At 43.0% G+C, this 21,794-nt stretch overlaps 1 protein-coding gene across 1 annotated transcript in view; it reads right to left on the minus strand.

The window, feature by feature from the left end:
• Nucleotides 1–2,096: 2,096 nt before the first annotated feature.
• The window catches only part of LOC138349492 (uncharacterized), a 29,957-nt gene continuing 10,259 nt past the window's right edge, over nucleotides 2,097–21,794 (minus strand). The window contains exon 2 of the mRNA XM_069337383.1: nucleotides 2,097–5,178. Coding sequence (XP_069193484.1) covers nucleotides 3,371–5,164 — 1,794 coding nt within the window. The 5' untranslated portion in view covers nucleotides 5,165–5,178 and the 3' untranslated portion in view covers nucleotides 2,097–3,370. The remainder of the gene's footprint in view (nucleotides 5,179–21,794) is intronic.

Genomic DNA, 21,794 nt, shown 5'->3' on the forward strand with positions numbered 1-21,794 from the left:
TCAAATAGCATACACTCAAAATATTAGCAGTAAGGAACAGTTTTCCTCAACTATATAATAAAAATATTACTTAATCGATACGGTAAAAAACAAAATGTGGTAATTCTTGAAACAATTTTTTTTTACATGCAAGCATGCAAGGTAAATACAATAAAAATAACAGAAGATGTTAACAGACATGTTAACAAGCAAAAACAAAAAGCTATCGGCCAGAAGGACCGACAGCACAGTACAAACAACAAGAAAAAACAGCAATCATCAAGACAAAACAGAATACAAGAGAAAGCAATATAAACAGGCTAGCAATACACAAAACATAATAACACATGAAACAAAACAAACATTGTCATCACAACGTACAGGTAAGGCATAAAGATAACAACATAAAATATAACAAGAAAATCAAATATACAACAAGCCAAGAAAAAGAAACACAAGCTGCACAGGGCACAATAACAACACAAACAGTAAACAAGAACACACACAACTAACTACCGGCCTCGCAATAAACAAAAGGAGAGGCACAAGCACAGAACACAATAGAACAAACAATATAGCCAGAGGGGCACAAAGTACAACATAATCATAGGAACAGATAAACAGGGAACATACTACAAAGTGATAACAATAATAATAATAACAATAATAAAAATAACAAGAAAGGAAACATAAAATGCATAACAAACTAAAGGCAAAACACGACAAAGAGCATAAACCTAGACCGGGTCACACCAACAGCCTGAAGGGCACTCAACACGACACAATCAAGTGCACAAACAGCACCATACAAACATACAACCACAAAAAACAGAACAATAAAAACATGACATCCACAACCAGACACACACACGGAACCAAACCCCGGACCACACAGGAACCATATACACACACACACACACAAGCCATACAAAGAAAACCCACAAAATCAAACCGGAGCACGCAGGAACCGGGAAACATAAAACACACGCACACCCACACACGCACACCCCACCCACACCCAACAACCATGCACACAAATGGAAACAACCCACAACACACAATATAAAAAAAAAGAAATATCATAGGCGAGGAGCACAGGACTCAGAGTCAGGAGCATGTTTCTCAGGAATAAATCCCAAGAATACTTCCTCTTATAGGCTTCCCAAATCAGATATTGCCGCGGGGCCTGCATAAACTCAGGAATCTCTAGATCAGGCGGCATCGGCCAAACCTGAAGCTCACTGACGCAAGTGCATAACGAGGCCAGGGAGCGCAAACCACGCCCTTCGAGGAAGCAGATGATAACGAAGAAGCGTACAAGGGCTGCCGAGACAGCCGCGCCGCCATACGCACAGGAGCAGGGGACGCAGGAGACACTGAAGACAGAAGAGGCGTTGAGACCGCTGCCGAGGAAACGGGGAACGAGGAGGGGGCAACAGAACTCCCAGAGCAAGCAGCCTTCTTCAATACCACCACCAGGCCACCCCACTCACCACCAACCTCAGCAGGGGGAACCACCCCCCACAAAGAATTGGAGCCATCCGACGTAGGCGACACACCCGAAGCAGGACCTTCAGACACCATATCAGTGGAGGCCGAAACACTGGCACCGTCATCCTCAGGCAAATGCACCTCCGCCACCACCGTAGTTTGCAACACACCCGGAGCCACCCCTCCGTCGCCGGAAGATCCACAATCGGCGAATTTGCCAACGTCGGCCCATGCTTGAGAAGAACGCCGGGAATGCTTAGGCTCTGGTTGCACATCATCAGACCCGCAGGCTGACTCAGAGACACGCGCAACACAAGCCGGCTGAACTGATGCACGTCGCAGAACGGCAGCATCCTCAACCACATGGGGCACCAGGCCAGGGACAGGAGGAAGCGCCGGATCCACCCCAGCACTCAGCACATCCGGGACCCGAGGCACGGACACAGGGCCAGGCGTAGCAGCCAAAGACGTGGGAGAACACGGTGCCGCCTCACAGGGAGCACCAGGAAGGCCCTCGGGAGCAGCGAGGACAGTGGCGGGAGCAGGAAGACCATCCGACTGCACTGCAATACCCAGAGGAGGGACAGCAACAACCGGAGGCACGTCAGGCGACGCAGGGGGGGGGGGGCCTCAGCAGCTAACAGGACGCGCACCTCCGCATCCCCGGAATCCTCGCCCAGAGGGAGCGGCGAGAAATCCTCTTCCCAGAACAAGTTGACAGGAGCAGCTGGGGCCTCAGAGCACCCGGCAGCCTGATGCTCCAACACGCCACACCGAAAACAGGTACGGGGCTGCCGTGCATAATACACCCAGACATAGTAACCCATCAGCCGGACAGAAGACGGTATATCCGACCGCAGGCGCATTCCCAAGGTACGAATGTTTGTCCGCCTTCCAGCATACCTCCCCTGAGGAGAGTATGTTCACCCGCATGCTGACAATAGCATCATACCTCCCGAAGTAACGCCGAAGGAGGTCTTCAGGGAACTCCAGGGGCGCCCCATGGACACTGACATAAGTCAGGGCACCACTACGATACGAAATCGCTAAAGAGCCAGCATCACCCGGCAACGGCAACGTACGCCCCTCATACCGACGAAGGAAGTCCTGGTACTCCTCCTCCCTCACAAACTTGAGAACAACCCGGTAGGCTGTAACAAGCTCAACACCGTAGATAGCCTCCACTGGGATATGAAGCATGTCACACATAACCATCTCGATGTTCGTATATCCAGCCTTACAAGTGAACTCCAGGCCCACAGAGTTCACATGCACAACAGGGGGAAGATGGCCTCCCATGTCAGAACTGCCACATCAACACGTAGCCAGGCAGCAACAAAACTGGGAGGGCAGAGACGTCCACACCACCTGGCGACCAAAATGGCAAACAACCCCAACAACCAGGGAGGGTCGGCAAGACGTCCTCACTCCACGGCTACCAGGGCCAGACATGATATTATTAGAACAGTATAATAACGACATAAACATAATTGCTGTTTGATCTTCAAACAACAATCTGTTTGAAGAGTCAATCATAATCCACGACTCAAGGGAACTGGGCTTTCATTAATTATGTGTTGGGTGTTAACTATTGTGGATGGACTGTATGGATTGTGCTACACGCTTTCTGGATTATATTTGATCATATTCTCCAATTCGTCACGAAAAAAATTATGATATGAAATAGCATTCATTCAAAATATTAGCAGTAAAGAACAGTTTTCCTGAACAATATAATAAAAATATTACTTACTCAATAATGTAAAAAACAAAATGTGGTAATTCTTGAAACAAACTGACACCTCTAGAAGCAGTGTTGAAAAGCTTACACCTCCCTCCCCTCCTTCCCCCTATCCATGAAAGAGAAATAACTGAGACTGTATTTTATATATCAATAGCATCAATACCAAGGGACAGAGCTATCACTATGAACGTCTTGTCCAATAATATTGACATCAACCCCTGCATCACTGAGCTCTTGAGCTTGTATTAGCATTACTGTCCTCCTGAACTCCTGTAAGAGTTCAACGTGTTGCCAGTTCTCTCTTTCATTCAAGATTATTTCATCTATTACAGAGTTTGTATTTAAGCTTTTATGTCCCAGGCTCAGTTCAACTATTTTATTAGTGTGTTGCAACAAAGCTTTAGCAATATCTTGCATATCTTTACGTAGATCATCCATTGCAATATTATTGTCTCTAACCTTTGTCTTTAACTGCGTTATGGTGTTCATAAATGCATCATACTTGGCTTTCTCAATATCATCAATTATTTCTCTTTCTTCCGTGACATAGTTTTGTGTCTCAGTTTTATGGTCCATCATATCATGAGAGCATTCACGACTGCTGCATGGTCCATTTATATTATTGAGACAATCTGCCTTTGTTTTTCTCATTAAAAGTCCTGTAGTGAGACCAGCAGTTAAACCAAGGACAGTTCCAATGCTTGCACCAATTGCAACTCCTACTGGACCACCAAAGATACCCACTTCTGCCCCCATCACTGCTCCAGAAGTTACTGAAGTACCAATTCCCGTAAAAACTGCCGTGCCAACCCCAGTACCAGTTCCTGCAAATCCAGCAAGAAAATTTTTTGGGTCTTCACACTCCATACAAGTTTGTCTGCAAATGTCACAGTTGAGGAAGTGATATCCAATGGTTACTGAAGATTTAAATTTTACCATTATCTTTTTAGTTACGTTGATTCTATCAGCCTGCGCTTTAATTTTCTCTATTTCCCTATGCTTATTATTATTTGTGTTGGTTATATGGACCATACTTGCTACCGTTTTTATCAATTCAGTTTTTGTTTCTTCGAGTAATTTTTCCTCCAGCAAAAGGTCCCCAGTTCTTTTAAGGTTTACTGGAGCAGAAATTTGTAAATCTTCAAAAAATCTTTTATACTCTGCTTGCATCCTGTTCCATCTATATGTAAGGTATGCATGTTTGTGATTCTGGAGAAGACCATCACAGAGTGGATCATATAGAAGCCCGTTGTCAAATTGGTACAAGTTGACAAACTGGACTCCAGCATGTTTCACCACATCAACAACTGCCGAAGTGTCATCAGTTGCAAATGTTGCCAGAAGCTGCGTTATATCACCAATATTACTTCCCAGGACTGAAGTAAAGTCTTCTAGCATTTGTATCTGGTATGATGTTATTCTGTTTTGGTTTGCCTTAGCAACTAAGGCAACACAATTAAGGTCATCTATCCCACATTCATTTGTCAGGAAAATTGTTAGTCGCTCTATTGGGACTTTATCGTGGTTCATTCTGGTGTCACCAAACCCAGGTGTGTCAATCAACATATAATTACACTCAATAGGCATTCCAAGTTGATGGCAGACAATGTAAGCAGTGATATATTCTGTCTGGCTTTCCACTTGGAGGAGATCATCACTTTCAACATAATCTTTCAACTGAAACCTAAAATTATCGTCAAAGTTGACACCTAACAGATGGTTGATCATGGTGTTGAGGACTCTGGTCTTGCCGGCGCCTGTCTCTCCCAGCAGGAGAACCAACTTGATGGGGCCCTTATTCACAGGTCCAATGGACATGACCTGTATCTTGCCATCTTCATCCTTGTGAATAACTTCAGTGTTGATCTCGTAGGTTATGAGTCCTTCCTCGTCTTTCACTTTCACGCAGAAGTTCTCAATGAAGTTCTTCTTCAGTTCGGCGTCCTCCATCTTGCTCAACTTGTCTGTAAATTATATGACTAGATTATAACTTTAATTTTATTCTTAGGATTATAGTGTAATTGATCCATGTATCTTGAAGACCAACCTATTTGGTTAGAATTAAATAATAATAATAATAATAATAATAATAATAATAATAATAATAATAATAATAATAATAATAATAATAATAATAATAAGAAGAAGAAGAAGAAGAAGAAGAAGAAGAAGAAGAAGAAGATAATAGGAGGTATATACAGGCCACCAAACTTTGACAAAATAGAAGCAAAGCACATATGGAATGAAATATCTCGAGCATTGAGGTCAAACAGTGTTTGTTATGGGTGAATGTTATAACCCAGTAATTTCACTAGATCATAACTATGCAGTATTATATAAATTCCATACTCTAGGTTCATGGTTTTAACCTGTTGTAGTATTCATTAAAATTATTGCTCGTGTAGTGAAACATTCAAGTAGCAGTGATGTAGAAAAATACTTAAATTACTTGATGAAGTTAGATGCTTGTGTTAAAATATATTCAAACAGCTTGTATGATTTGTTGTTGATGTGAGGAGATTATGTAAGTTCATGATTTGACTGTTATATGACTGTTACATCTAGAAAGGGCAGCTTCCCATCATTCTACATCTCGTACGTGAAACTCAACACAAAATTCTGCTCAAATGCCTCCTTCAGCTGCTACAGACGTCTGACATTAGGTACCTGCATAAAAGTATCGTCAACATACCTGCAGTATATGGCGGGTTTCAAGTCCATGTCATGTCAAGTCCATAAGAGGGTCTTAGTTGACATGGTCTTGAAACCCGCCATATACTGCTGGTATGTTGACCACATTTTCATGCAGGTACCTGATGTCAGACGTCTGCAGCAGTTGTAGCAGGCATTCGAGCAGAATTCTCTGTTGAGTTTCACGGACGAGATGTAGAATGATGGGAAGCTGCCCTTTCTAGATGTAAAAACCATGGAAAGGAAAGGAGGCTTCCACACTGCAGTCTACACTAAGGAAACAAACATAGGAATGTGCCTCAATGCCAACAGTGACTGCCCAGACAGGTACAAGAGGAGTGTTGTCAACGGTTACGTCGACCGGGCTCTCAGTCACAGCTCAGGATGGAAGCAAGTCGATGAAGAACTCTGTAGGGTAAGGCAGGGCCTAGTCAACAACGGCTTCTCTAACGGTTTTGTTGAAGACGTCATAAAATGAAAGGTGAAACGTCTTGCAACCTCTCAAGAGTCAACTAACACATAACTTGTACCCCCCTATTAGACTGTTTTTTCAGGAACTTCTTCTCGACGGCTCATAGAACGGAGAATAGGGTCCTGTAAAACATTATTGATAGGAATGTTATCTCTACAGACAAAAATCAGAAGATACAATTGACAATTTATTACAAAAACAAAAAAAACGGCCAACTTACTCATAAAAAACTCCCCAGACACCAAACAGAATGCCCTGAAGGAAACCATCGTCGTCTATGCCTTCACATGCCTGCTTGGGGACTGTAAGCCCCAAAAAACTCAGTATATAGGTAAGACAACAACATCTCTTTCTAGGCAATTAACTATGCACAAACAACAGGGCTCCATCAAGGAACATATAATTTCTTCTCACAACCAGACCATCACCAGAGAAATCTTAACAAGCAAGACAGAAATCATCGATAAATACAGGAATAGCAGGAGACTCGACATCAGCAAGGCACTACACATCAAAAGTCAACACCAGCAATCAACCACCAATTAATGCACAACTATATTCTACCCACTTCAAAACCATAAACCAACATAGAAGAAGCAAGAGGAAGTATAGGCCAATAAGCCTTCTGCAGTTACTTCCGTTCTTATGTTTTCATACCCAATTTATACCCATTGATTCGTCTTCTGGCATATGCTCTGTCACCTCACCCAAAACTTTTGTGCCATATAACCTCACCCAAAACGAGTATAAATATGATGCATTTTATGTGTAAACTAAGTCTTTGAAAATGTAATAAGCATTATGAAATGCGTTCAGGCGACAGACTAAAAATAAAGAATGAATTTGGGAGAGTTAATTTATCAATTACCCTCGACAGTGAAGAAGAACGTAAGAAATATTGAGAAGATTCATGTTGGAATTATTAATCTTACCCTTTCAGTCATATTCGACAATATATATATATAAATATATATATATATATATATATATATATATATATATATATATATATAGCATACACTTGCTTAAACACGCAAGTTACAAGTATAGAACACACACACCCACCAGGGGACTTGAACCCTGGCCATCAAGATGGCAGGTACGCACTTATACCCACTACACCATGCTCAGAGCCCTTAAAAGAAGTGGGAATTCTGAGGTATTTAACTCCCAGACCACCCATCCTCTTCCAGGCAATGGTACAGTGAGGGATCATTGACGTTTTCTATCAAGCCCTGTTATATGTGGGAGAACACGTAGTCCATGCTTAATGCACACACTTGATTAAACACGCATGTTAGAAGTATAGAAACTTTAGACACACACACCCACCACGAGACTTGAACCCTGGCCATCAAGATGGCAGGTACACACTTATACCCACTACACCATACTCAGAGCCCTTAAAAAGGTGTTTAAGCAAGTGTGTACATTAAGCATGGACTACGTGTTCTCTCACATATAACAGGGCTTCACAGAAAACGTCAATGATCGCTCACTGTACCATTGCCTGGAGGAGGATGGGTTGTCAGGGAGTTAAATATCCCAGAATTCCCATTTATTTTAAGGGCTCTGAGTATGTTGTAGTGGGTATAAGTGTACCTGCCATCTAGATGGCCAGGGTTCATGTTCCCTGGCAGGTGTGTGTGTCTAAAGTTTATTTATATATATATGCATATATATATATATATATATATATATATATATATATATATATATATATATATATATATATATATATATATATATATATATATAGTCGACTATATATATAGTCCGACGAGTAATTGCAACTCAAACTGAGGATGAACGGCCATCAGCAAACGAGCGAAACAGAGAAAGAATGGCTCAAATACGTGCCGAGGAAGCAGCAGAGCGACGTGCAGCCAGACTTAAGGATGCACGGTTACGAGCACGGCTATGGCATTCTGCAGCTTCAGATCTGCTTCGTTCTCAACAGAATGAACGCGACAGATTGAGAGTGGCTGAAACATATCAGCAAGAAACAGCAGATCACCTTCAAACACGACTCCGTGCTCACCAATCATGCGATTACAATCGCCATGCATACCAGTACAACCCAGCTGATGATTATAATATGAGTCGGCATGTTCTCATCGGCACTATAACTGAAGTGTGTCCTTATTGCAAGGCTTTCAAATTTAATGGAGAAACGAAAGGAATGTGTTGCGCCGCTGGAAAAATTAAACTGCCTTAACTTGCAGAACCGCCAGAGCCATTACAAACTTTGCTTGCTGGATATACCGACGAATCAAAGCATTTCCTATCAAACATCAGGAAATACAACTCATTACACTTTCCAGCAATTGAGATTTGTCAACAGCGTTACACGTGCCAATTTCCGTAGTGCATGTCAAGATCGGAATTTATTGGAGAACGACCGACAATGGGATGTATGCATTAATGACGCGTCCAACACGTCACATCCAAATCAAATTCGTGCATTGTTTGCAATCATATCAACTGCCTGCTCTCCTTCATCTCCAATACAGGTATGGGAGAAATATAAATCGCACATGGCTGAAGACATTGTCCATCGAATACGAAAGGAAAATTCAAATATGAACATGGATTTCACAGCAGAAATCTACAACGAAGAGTTGATAATGATTGAAGATTTGTGCTTAGAAATCGCGAACAAAGTTCTCAATTATTTGGGAATGCCATCACCGAATCGATCGGCTGCTGCTTCGTTTGATGTAGAATTGCGTCGTGAACAAAGTTACAACACGGGTGAACTGTTGTCTTATGTGCATTCAAATATGCCATAGCTAACGCTTAAGCAAAAAAGCATTTACGATCGAATAATTGAAACTGTCTATACTGGGCTTGGAGAAATCTTCTTAGATGCGCCAGGAGGAACTGGTAAAACCTTCCTAATTACATTGAATCTTGAAGCAATTCGATCTCCAAATGGCATAGCCTTAGCTCTTGTGTCGTCCGAAATAGCTGCAACATTGCTACCATGTGGAAGAGCTGCTCATTCGGCTTTGAAATTTCCATTGAACATGCAATTCATTGAAACTCCCACGTGTAACATTTCGAAAGCGTCGAGCATGGGAAAAGTATTGCAGAAATGCAAACTCATTGTTTGGGATGAATGCACAATGGCCCACAAAAAATCGCTCGAGGCTCTTGATTGATCATTGCAAGATTTGCGTGGAAACATCAGACCATTTGGGAATGCATAAATATTGCTTGCAGGAGATTTCAGGCAAACATTACCTGTAATTACGCGATCGACACCAGCGGACGAAATAAATGCGTGCCTGAAATACTCTACTTTGTGGCGCCACGTAAAGACGTTAAAATTAACTACAAATATGCGTGTCCAGCTGCAAAATGATCCATCAGCTGAGATATTCTCACATCAATTGCTGGAAATTGGGAACGGAAACGTGCCGGTTGATCTGACCTCAGGACGAATTTTATTGTTTCATAACTTCTGTAATTTAGTGATGTCAAAAGGAGAATTGATTGAAAAAATATTTCACAAAATTCAAATCAATTATAAGAATCACGATTGGCTAAGTGAACGAGCTATTCTTGAGGCCAAGAACAAAGACGTCTACGAACTAAACAATATTAATAAGCCTAACATTGAAAGCAGGCGTCACATACAAGTCCGTCGACACTGTTGTGGAAGCAGATGAAGCGGTTAATTATCCAACAGAATTTTTGAATTCACTCGATCTGCCAGGGATACCACCGCACGTACTGCAGTTGAAAATCGTCGTGCCAATTATCATGTTGCAAAATATCAACCAGCCAAAACTTTGCAGCGGCTTGCAGTAAAAAAAATTGATCAGCGACGTCGTAGAAGCAACACTCTTGACAGGACCTTTGGCCGAAATGGGTTTCCAAGCTTGTGAGCCTTGACATTCCCATATGTGTAACCAGGTTTGTATACCCCGATAACCTTTGGCAGGTGGAGTCCGGATTTCTTGGCGTTCACAGTTTCAATTAATCTGTTTACCTACGTTTTCAGTTCGGTTGTAGTGTCCCTCGTTGCCCTTTGAAATTTAGTTTGGTCAGAGAGGATGAGGTTTATTTTTGCCAGACATTCATCTTTTTTAGGAATGACGTATATTGGCGACTTGTTACCTCTCTTGACGACTATCTCCTTCTCACCGCGACCCTTAGATACCGCTTTGAGCTCAGGGGACAGTATGGTGTTTCTGTAGTTACCTCAAAACTTTCCTCCTTCTGCAATAAGTTCCGCTTACAAGGTGTCGTTAGTGGTATCCTTCTTTTGCGTCTCGAGGTCAAATATGTCGTCCAATAGAATCTCGAACTCTACTCCATCACCATCACCAGAGAAATCTTAACAAGCAACACAGAAATTATCAATAGATACAGCAACAACAGGAGACTCGACATCAACTAGGCCTCACGCATCAAAAGTCAACACCAGCAAACAACAGCCAATTAACACATACTTACATTCTACTCATTTCAAGACCCTGAACAAACAAGAAAGCAAGAAGAGAAAACATGCAATGTACCCATTGATTCATATTCTGAGTATGTAAAATTATCTTTACCTATTGATTTCTGTCCTCTCACTTCACCCAAAACATTTTTCATATCACCTCACCCTAAAACGAATATTGGCATTAAACAGAGTATGTAAAATTGTCTTTGAAAATGTAAGAAGTGTTGTTGTTGTGTTGATTCAGGGGGCGACGACGATCGTGGGATCGGATGTGCCTCGGCTACCCGATACCGGGAAATAGCAGAGGGATGGGGTCTCTATAGTCTCTTCAGGCCATAGACCCTACAATCTCCTCAGACCACATATTTTATAGTCTCTTCAGGCCACGGACATGACGGATAAAGCGGAAAGTATGGCGAAGGATGTCATGACGGACGTCTTTGTCTCTCGCACCTGCCCCGTCAAAGAGAACGGGAACTGTGAGGCGGGGAATATTCAGCCTACGAACGGCACTCTGTAGTCTGACGCGAGCGCTATGAAATCGAGGGCAGTGAAGAAGATTGTGTTCCACTGTATCCTCCTGGGTCGGACACCACTGGCAGTATGGGGAATCTATCAGCCGTAGACGATGGAGATGTGTGGCCAGGCAGGTGTGCCCAATCCGGAGACGAGTGATGGCAGTGTCAAGGAGTCGAGAATGATGACGAGTCCGTGGACACGGGGAGGAGCCATCCCGGAGACCTGCCAGAGAGGAGGACCTGAGTGCTGGCTCCATCATTGCCTCCCAACTCGCGAGGCAAGCCGCCCGGAGTTGCAGGAGAATTTCGGAAAGGTCCAGAGGCCCATTTATAGAGTCATGGAGAGCATGCGCCATCCCTGCTGCTCCGTCGGCCACCTCATTGTCATTAATACCGACATGTGACAGGACCCATTGGAGATAGATCGACCAACCCGGAGTACCAGAGTGTGATAGCAGTTCGCTATGGATCTGTGATACAGTATGACGATGGACTCGTGGATGCCGAGATGATATCAGATGTAGGGCTGTAACTGAGTCCAAGTAGATAACGACCACAGAGGGCCCTGAAACTTGTCGAAGTAGTCGTAAGGTTAGTAAGATTGCAAACAGTTCCCCCGGCCAGGCACAAATGAGCAGGGGAGAGTTTCCACGTCTGACAGAAGGAAAAAAGAGCAAAGTATGCTGCCGCAGATGTGAATGGCGGCTGATCTCTGTGGGACCCATCTGTGTAAACCTGCAAGTATCCAGATTATAAGGAAGCTCGTAGGTCTGCAAAAATTAAAGGGGCCAGACCCTCTAAATCACTTTTCCGACGAGGAGGCTTGGAAAAGTCCACAGAAACCCGGATGAGCTCTTCTGCCCAAGGAGGCACCGATGAGATGATCGAGCCAGGGATGAGTACAGGGACGGGAAGAAAAAACTGTAAATATACATCCAAGGCCCGGACGACGAAAGGCAACTGGCGGCGTCTGGAGTGTCCAGCTTGCACATTCCACCAGTTAGCCTCAAGCTGCAGGCGAGTAAGTGGATGGGTAGCAGGGAGATGCACTATCCGTTGAAGCCGGCGACAGAGGGTGAGGAGACGTTCAGAGGGCAGGGGCCCTAACCCTGACTCGACATGAAGAGAAAGAGAAGTGGCGAGGAGGGTATAGCTCCTAACGCTGAGCGAAGGGCACCATTTTGAATGGGATCAAGTCTTGCCAAGACCGATGATGCTGCTGAGCCATAGACTTCATTCACATACATGATTTGTCTACTAATGAAGGCCTTATAGAGAGCTAGGAGCGACTCCCGTGAAGCCCCCCCATGCCACACCAGAGAGCCGTTTCATGATGTTCATGCGACAAAGGCATGAGGCCCGAAGGTAATCCACATGATGACTCCACATCAGCCGAGGGCCATCTAGAACGACCCCCAGCCACCTGTGTTCCGTAGCGATCGGGAAACGAAGGCCCTCCACGGTCACCACTGGCTTGTCTAGCAAGCAGGTCCAGGAGAAGCTCATGATACAACATTTCACCGGGTTAATGGTGAGCCCCTTCCCCAGCACAATTGCAGAGAACACAGTCACGGTGTTTTGCAGGGAGCCTTGTGCCTCCAGGAGAGTGGTACCATCCACCACGAGGGTTACGACATCGGCACAGGCTAAAACCTGAACCCCCGGAATACCGGGAGATCAGACAGAAGAATAGAGAATAATAGCGGGCTGAGAATCACTCCCTGGGGAGGGACACCACGCAAGAGAGGGCGGGACGTGGAAACGACTCCACCAACCGCCACTTTGAATGAGCGGCCATGTAGGTAGTTTTGGAACCACCTCAGCGCCGTACCCGAGAGACCTAGTCGAGCCAGACTCTGGAGGACAGCAGAATGAGGCGCAGAGTCAACTGCACTCTTGATGTCGAAGAATGCTGCAAGGAGCATTCTTCTCCGGTGATAAGTGTTCATTATTCGATGTTCCAAGGAGAGGAGGCAGTCTATCGTGCTTCTTCCCGGCCGAAATTCCAGTGATGCCCTTAGGTAGGAGACCTAAGGTTTCACCACCCATTATAGCCGGGTGTGAACAAGACTTTCCATCAGTTTTCCGAGACATGGACGCAGACTTATGGACCGATATGAACTCGAGACACACGGATCCTTCCATGACTTGGCGAATGGTAGAAGCGTGTTTTCATGGATCAGGGAAGACACAAGAGGACCAGCAGACATTATAGAAGTGAAGGAATTGGGACTGAAGTATCCTGGGCGTCCTCCGAACAAATTCATATGGAACGTTGTCTATCCCTAGCATAGTCCCCAACCTAGAGAGTGATAGTGCGTCCTCCAGCTCAACAGATGTAAATGGACGATCCAAGTCCTGAGCTAGTCCTATACCCTGTCGGGAGCTCTGTTCTATGGAACTCACAGAAAGAAGTGAGGAACGGTAAACATTCTCAAAGTGGTCAGCTAAAAGTTCGGCTATTTGTACTTCCCCCAGGCCCTCATTACCACTGGGGTCTCTGAGTGGGATGGAGGGCTGGGAGTACTTACCTGTCATCTTGCGAACAAAGCCCCAGGATTCCGCAGAGGAGAAGTCAAATCAGAGAGAGGCACAGTAATCAGCCCAGGCCTTGCGTTTGGCAAGGAGGACTGTTCGTCTACACTTGGCGTCCGCTCTGTGGAAGGACTGTCGCTGCAATGGAGTAGGGTGTCGCCGCCACGAATTCCAAGCACGTCGCCGGTCCAGTACTGCCTGCCCACATTCAGGGGTCCACCATGGTGCCCTACGGTGGGAAGGATTGGTGATCTGGCCCACTAGTCCTTCTGAAATCCCGAGAGCCTACACTGAAGAGGGACTCGGAGAGAGCATCTGCTGACCCATGGCGATCTGCAGTAACTGGGGAAAGGGTCGACCAGTCATCCACCTGGGAGCCAAGCCACCCCTCCTCTTAGAAGATCCTCTTGGATCTTCGGGTGATCAGAGCAGGACGAACAGTACACCCGAAGGAGATGACGATGGGCAGGTGATCACTACCCAGGTACGGCCCGGTCCATATCTGTGCCATCGTGAAGGGGCCTCTTCCAATGCAAAGATCGAGCGTTGAATTATGGCCATTGAGCGGGGCTATCCGGGTTCCCAAAGCTGGCGGCGTCAGTAAGGAGAGGTCTGGAGAGTCAAGAAACTGAAACAGGGCTCGGCCAGCCATGTTGTGGTGGTGACCCGATTGCATAGGTTGCCATGATGAGTGCCGAGTGTTAAAGTCACCCATGACGAGGCAGGTGTCTGTGATCTAACCAAAATAGTGTTCTAGTTCTTTCTTCGTTACCGGTAGACAGGGGTTATACAGTACTCCAAAGGTGCCCCACCCATGGGAGACGGCTGCCTTCACTGCCATGAACTCTAAATGCCACCCCCCCCCCCCCGGTAGGAGTGAATCTGGAGCAAGGAGCTGGGAAGTGAGTTCCTGACCAAGAGTTCAAGTCCCCCTCCACCCCGTACTTGCCGACCTTGTCTATAGACCGAATACCCCGGCACCATGCACCATGAAGGAAAGGTCGTCTGTAAGCCAAGTTTTACAGTCCCACAATCAATGGTGGTGCACTGGCGATAAAATTGCGTAGAATTTGCATCTTCTTAAAAAAGGAGCGGGCATTCCAAAACCCCACAGTATTCTCAGGATGGGGCGCCATTAACCATGAAATACAACAGCTAACTTTTTGACCACCTGTGCACAAGTGTCTACAAAAGGGGAACCACTAGAAAAAGCCATAAAATCCTCATACAAAGTAAGTAAAATGTGTGGTATCATTGACAGCCAGTTCAAGGGCTGTTGACAAATGCTTCTCTCTGCCTGACGGAAGCAGTGATCGGCTAGCAAACTCTCTTGACGGTGCCTGCTACTGGTGGATGCTTCGCTCTGGGCCTCATGTTCCACCAGTGTCACAATCCCCTGGGAAAGCGCCTGGGGGACCAGAGAATCATCAGGGCTATCTGTTGGAGCAGTACCTCCTGATCGATGGGTGTGTCGACCACGCCAGTGTTGGCTTCTTTGAGGAGAGGCAGGAGGGTGACAAGTGCCAGGCTCCGGCCGAGACAGAGCGTCCATGTCTTTATCCGTAGATGAGTTTCCGTCCATGTCAAGGCTACCCAGGAGGGAAAATCGATTAGCAACCTGGGCGAATGAGGCATGTGACTGGGACAGGCAAGAGTGTCTGCTAGTTCCTACTTGTGAAGAGGACCGACCAGGGGGAATCTGGAGGCAAGAAGAAGCGATAGGCTGATTGAGAGTGCGCAACCTCTGGAACAGCTCATGTCAAGGGGTCCCCGTTGTTTTATGATCGATGTCCAACTGGAGGGCCTCAAGATATACCGGGCAACTCTTGGACATAACCTTGTGATGGCCATGGCATAAAAGGCAGCGAGGTACATCAGAGCACCCTCCGTTATCTCTGTCCGTTATAGACTCACAATCATTGCAGGGAATCAAGTCTAATTTAATAAAAAAAAATCCCCTAGTACAGCAGGTTGTGTGTATTCGATTTCCTGTAATGATTGTGAGTCTGTGTAACTTGAACAAACAGGAAAATCCTTACAATTACGTATGTCCCAACATGCTTATAGTATAAGAACTGCCCAAACGTCTAATGCTTTGTATCTACATACAAGTTTGTGTGGTCACACTATTAATTCAGATGGGGCGAAAAGCATTACCAATTGCAATGGCTTTGTGGAACGGAATTTAATTGAGTCTGCCCTAATTAGACAATGTCCAAATCTTCTCAATGTTAGTACTGGTATGTACAAACTTGACCCAGTTTTAAGTTACAATATTGTACAACAGTTTAAGAAAAAACTATAATAGTTACATTGTCTCATAACAATATTATATTAATATTTTATGTAGGTTCAATGAGGCTTTTTCTTTAATCTTTTATTCTTACCGCTTAAATCCTTCTGACCACTCTAAGCTAATCTATACCTTTTTCTGGCTAATTCTTTCCAAAGGAGATGGTGGTCAGGATCTAGTGTCTGCCTCATCTCTTCCTTTGTGATTTCTTTCAGTCCGGTGTTGACAAAGGCCCAGATCGGCCGAAACGTTCATCTCTCTCTCCCATTTCTCAGTGGATTTTCCGCATACAAATGATAAATATATATATATATGGTCCCCAGGACTATATGCGACTGAAAACTCACACCCCAGATGTGACTCGAACCCATACTGCCAGGAGCAACGCAACTGGTCTCTACAGGATGCCTTAATCCGCTTGACCATCACGACCGGACATAAAGAAGTGATAGCCGAAGCTATTTAAACCACTTTCCCGCCAGCACTCAGATGGTAATATTGGGCATAGCATTTTATCAAATCACCTCATTCTTTGGGGCACACGTGAGGAACACAAATGCGAATAAGCCTGAATGGTCCCCAGGACTATATTCGACTGAAAACTCACACCCCAGAAGTGACTCGAACCCATACTGCCAGGAGCAATGCAACTGGTATTTACAGGACGCCTTAATCTGCTTGACCATCATGACCGGACTTATGGTCGTGATGGTCAAGGGGCGATTAGATTTCCATCAAATGTCAAGACATTTGACATATGATGGAAATGTCAAATGTCTTGACATTTCCATACACGTATCCAAGACACACAAGCCTGGCCAAGACACACAAGCCTGGAAACCCACTTCGGCCAATCATCAGCCAGATACCCACACCCACGTACAGACTGGTGAAGCGACTCAATGGCTTGCTGACTCCTTATGTCCCTTGCGCCTTTAGCCTGAAGTCTCCAAAGAAATTTGTTGACTTACTGCGGGGAACACGGGCCACAGGAATAAGAGCCTCGTTGGATGTAGAATCACTGTTTACCAACGTGCCTGTGGATGAAACAATCGGGATGATAGCGGACAGAGTGTATCGTGATCCGACCTGTACTCCTCTTGACATACCAGAAAACATTCTGAGGAAACAACTCCAAGCTTGTACTAAAGAGGCACCCTTCTTGAGCCTGGATGGGCACATGTATAAGCAAGTAGATGAGGTCGCCATGGGATCTCCTCTAGGTGTCCTTTTTGCGAACCTCTACATAGGTATCATCGAACAAAAGGTCTTAGTCGACATGAACTTGAAACCGGCCATATACTGCAGGTATGTTGACGACATTTTTACACAGGTACCTGATGTTAGACATCTGTAGAAGCTGAAGGAGGCATTTGAGCAGAATTCTGTGTTGCGTTTCACTTACGAGATGGAGAAGGATGGGAAGCTGCCCTTTCTAGATGTAACAGTCATGGAAAGGAGCGGAGGTTTCCACACTGCAGTCTACACTAGGGAAACAAACATAGGAATGTGCCTCAATGCCAACAGTGACTGCCCAGACAGGTACAAGAGGAGTGTTGTTAACGCATATGTCGACCGTGCTCTCAGCCACAGCTCAGAATGGAAGCAAGTCGATGAAGAACTCTGTAGGGTAAGGCAGGTCCTACTCAACAACGGCTTTTCCAATGGTTTCGTTGAAGACATCATAAGAAGGAAGGTGAAACGCCATGCAACCTCTGAAGAGACAACTAACACAACACCTGTACCCCCTATTAGACTATTTTACAGGAACTTCTTTTCCACAGCTCATAAAACAGAGGAAAGGGTCCTGAAAGATATTGTTAACAGGAACGTTATCCCTACAGACAAAAATCAGAAGATACAATTGACGATTTACTATAAAACCAGAAAAACGGCCAACCTACTCATGAGAAACTCTCCAGACACAAAGTAGAACGCTTTAAAAGAGACCAATGTCGTCTATGCCTTCAAATGCCCACTTGGGGACTGTAAGCCTCAAAGAACTCAGTATATAGGCAAGACAAAAAAATCTCTTTCCAGGCGATTAACGATGCATAAGCAAAAGGGCTCCATTAAGGAACATAAAATCTTTTCCCACAACCAGACCATCACCAGAGAAGTCTTAACAAAAAACACAGAAATCATCGATAGATACAGCGATAGCAGGCGGCTTGATATCTGCGAGGCACTACACATCAAGAAGTCAACACCAGCAATCAACAGCCAATTAATGCACAACTATATTCTACCCACTTCAAGACTCCGCACCAATATAGAAGCATCAAGAAATATGGGCCAATAGGCATTTTGCAGTTACTTCCATTCTTCCCTTTAACTTACCCAATATTATACCCATTATTTCGTGTTATATCGTGTGAAGAAAGTTTGTTTTCACCTCATCCAAAACTGTTGTAACATATCACCTGACCCAAATGCAGGTATATAAAATGAAAGCTGTTTAGTGTTTGCAGGTTATAGTTGTGTGTGTGTAAACTAAAGTCTTTGAAAATGTAATAAGTTATTACGAAACGCGTTCAAGTGTCGCATCAGACTAGAAATAAAAATGAATTTTGAAGAATTGATTTTTGAATTACCATCGACAGTGAAAAGAAACATAAGAAATATTGAGAAAAATATATAATTTTTTTTAATATAAAGAGTACCACCTCTAGCTGGAAGAAGGGGGACCCATAGCCTCGGAGGAAACCACGGATAACGCATTAGAGGGAATGTTTAGATCCCCTCCAATACAGTTTCTGTGTGCTTTTCTCCTACCACCCCCTTCCTTTTTTTATTTTTTGTGCTTTATTATGTGTTTGATGGTTACAAGATATACATGGGTTGATACAAAAATAATAATACAAAAAGGTGCTTAAAGGTTATGGATCTCTTGAAAAACACGACAATGGGAAACATTGATGAATGTCACAGATGGGTTCGATGATTGTTGCAAGTCAAACACTTCTTCAAATTCCTCTTCGAATAACGAAAGGAATATATATATATATATATATATATATATATATATATATATATATATATATATATATATATATATATATATATATATATATATATATGTCGTACCTAGTAGCCAGAACTCACTTCTCAGCCTACTATGCAAGGCCCGATTTGCCTAATAAGCTAAGTTTTCATGAATTAATTGTTTTTCGACTATCTAACCTACCTAACCTAACCTAACCTAACTTTTTCGGCTACCTAACCCAACCTTACCTATAAAGATAGGTTAGGTTAGGTTAGGTAGGGTTGGTTAGGTTCGGTCATATATCTACGTTAATTTTAACTCCAATAAAAAAAAATTGACCTCATACATAATGAAATGGGTAGCTTCATCATTTCATACGAAAAAATTAGAGAAAATATATTAATTCAGGAAAACTTGGCTTATTAGGCAAATCGGGCCTTGAATAGTAGGCCGAGAAGTGCGTTCTGGCTACTAGGTACGACATATATATATATGTCGTACCTAGTAGCCAGAACTCACTTTTTGGCCTACTATTCAAGGCCCGATTTGCCTAATAAGCCAAGTTTTCCTGAATTAATAAATTTTTTCTAATTTTTTTCTTATGAAATGATAAAGCTACCCATTTCATTATGTATGAGGTCATTTTTTTTTATTGGAGTTAAAATTAACGTAGATATATGACCGAACCTAACCAACCCTACCTAACCTAACCTAACCTATCTTTATAGGTTAGGTTTGGTTAGGTAGCCGAAAAAGTTAGGTTAGGTTAGGTTAGGTAGGTTAGGTAGTCGAAAAACAATTAATTCATGAAAACTTGGCTTATTAGGCAATTCGGGCCTTGAATAGTAGGCCAAAAAGTGAGTTCTGGCTACTAGGTACGACATATATATATATATATATATATATATATATATATATATATATATATATATATATATATATATATATATATATATATATATATATATATATATATATATATATATATATATATATATATATATATATATATATATATATATATATATATATATATATATATATATATATATATATATATATATATATATATATATATATATATATATATATATATATATATATATATATATATATATATATATATATATATATATATATATATATATATATATATATATATATATATATATATATATATATATATATATATATATATATATATATATATATATATATATATATATATATATATATATATATATATATTAGTATATTTTGGTAGCAGTCTTTCCTGTAGACATATATTATTAAATATGACCGAAAAAGTAAGATTAATAATTCTAACACGAATTTTCTCGATCTTTCGTACGTTTCTTTTCACTGCTGGTGGTAATTCAAAAATCAATTCTCCAAAATTCATTTTTATTTCTAGTCTGACGAGACACTTGAGCGCGTTTCGTAAAACTTATTACATTTTCAAAGACTTTAGCTTACACATACACAACTGAATAGAACTTACACATCTTCGATTTGTTTATATCTACATTTGAGTGAGGTGGATGGGGTGAGGTGGTATTAATAGGGTATTAAATTCCTAAACACAAGACAGAACACGAAACAATGGGTATTGAATGGAAGTGATTTGTAGAAAGCCTATTGGTCCATATTTCTTGATGCTTCTATATTGGAGCAGAGTCTTGAGGTGGGTAGAATATAGTTGTGCATTAATTGGCTGTTGATTGCTGGTGTTGACTTCTTGATGTGTTGAGCCTCGCAGACGTCAAGCCGCCTGCTATCGCTGTATCTATCGATGATTTCTGTGTTGTTTACTAGGATTTCTCTGGCGATGGTTTGGTTGTGGGAAGAGATTATATGTTCCTTAATGGAGCCCTGTTGCTTATGCATCGTTAAACGCCTAGAAAGAGATGTTGTTGTCTTGCCTATATACTGGATTTTTTGGAGTTTACAGTCCCCAAGAGGGCATTTGAAGGCATAGACGACGTTGGTCTCTTTTTAAAGCGTTCTGCTTTGTGTCTGGAGAGTTTCTCATGAGTAGGCTGGCCGTTTTTCTGGTTTTATAGTAAATCGTCAGTTGTATCCTCTGATTTTTGTCTGTAGGGATAACGTTTCTATTAACAATATCTTTCAGGACTCTTTCCTCCGTTTTATGAGCTGTGGAAAAGAAGTTCCTGTAAAATAGTCTAATAGGGGGTATAGGTGTTGTGTTGGTTGTCTCTTCAGAGGTTGCATGGCGTTTCACTTTCCTTCTTATGATGTCTTCGACGAAACCATTGGAGAAGCCGTTGTTGACTAGGACCTGCCTTACCCTACAGAGTTCTTTGTCGACTTGCTTCCATTCTGAGCTGTGGCTGAGAGCACGGTCGACATAAGCGTTAACAACACTCCTCTTGTACCTGTCTGGGCAGTCGCTGTTGGCATTTAGGCACATTCCTATGTTCGTTTCCTTAGTGTAGACTGCAGTGTGGAAACCTCCGCTCTTTTCCATGACTGTTACATCTAGAAAGGGCAGCTTCCCATCCTTTTCCATCTCGTAAGTGAAACGCAGCACGGAACTCTGCTCAAATGCCTCCTTCAGCTCCTGCAGATAGATGTCTGACATCAGGTACCTGTGTTAAAATGTCGTCAA

The sequence above is a fragment of the Procambarus clarkii genome, chromosome 37 (genome assembly GCF_040958095.1).
Source record: "Procambarus clarkii isolate CNS0578487 chromosome 37, FALCON_Pclarkii_2.0, whole genome shotgun sequence".
In the NCBI taxonomy this organism is placed as follows: domain Eukaryota; kingdom Metazoa; phylum Arthropoda; class Malacostraca; order Decapoda; family Cambaridae; genus Procambarus; species Procambarus clarkii.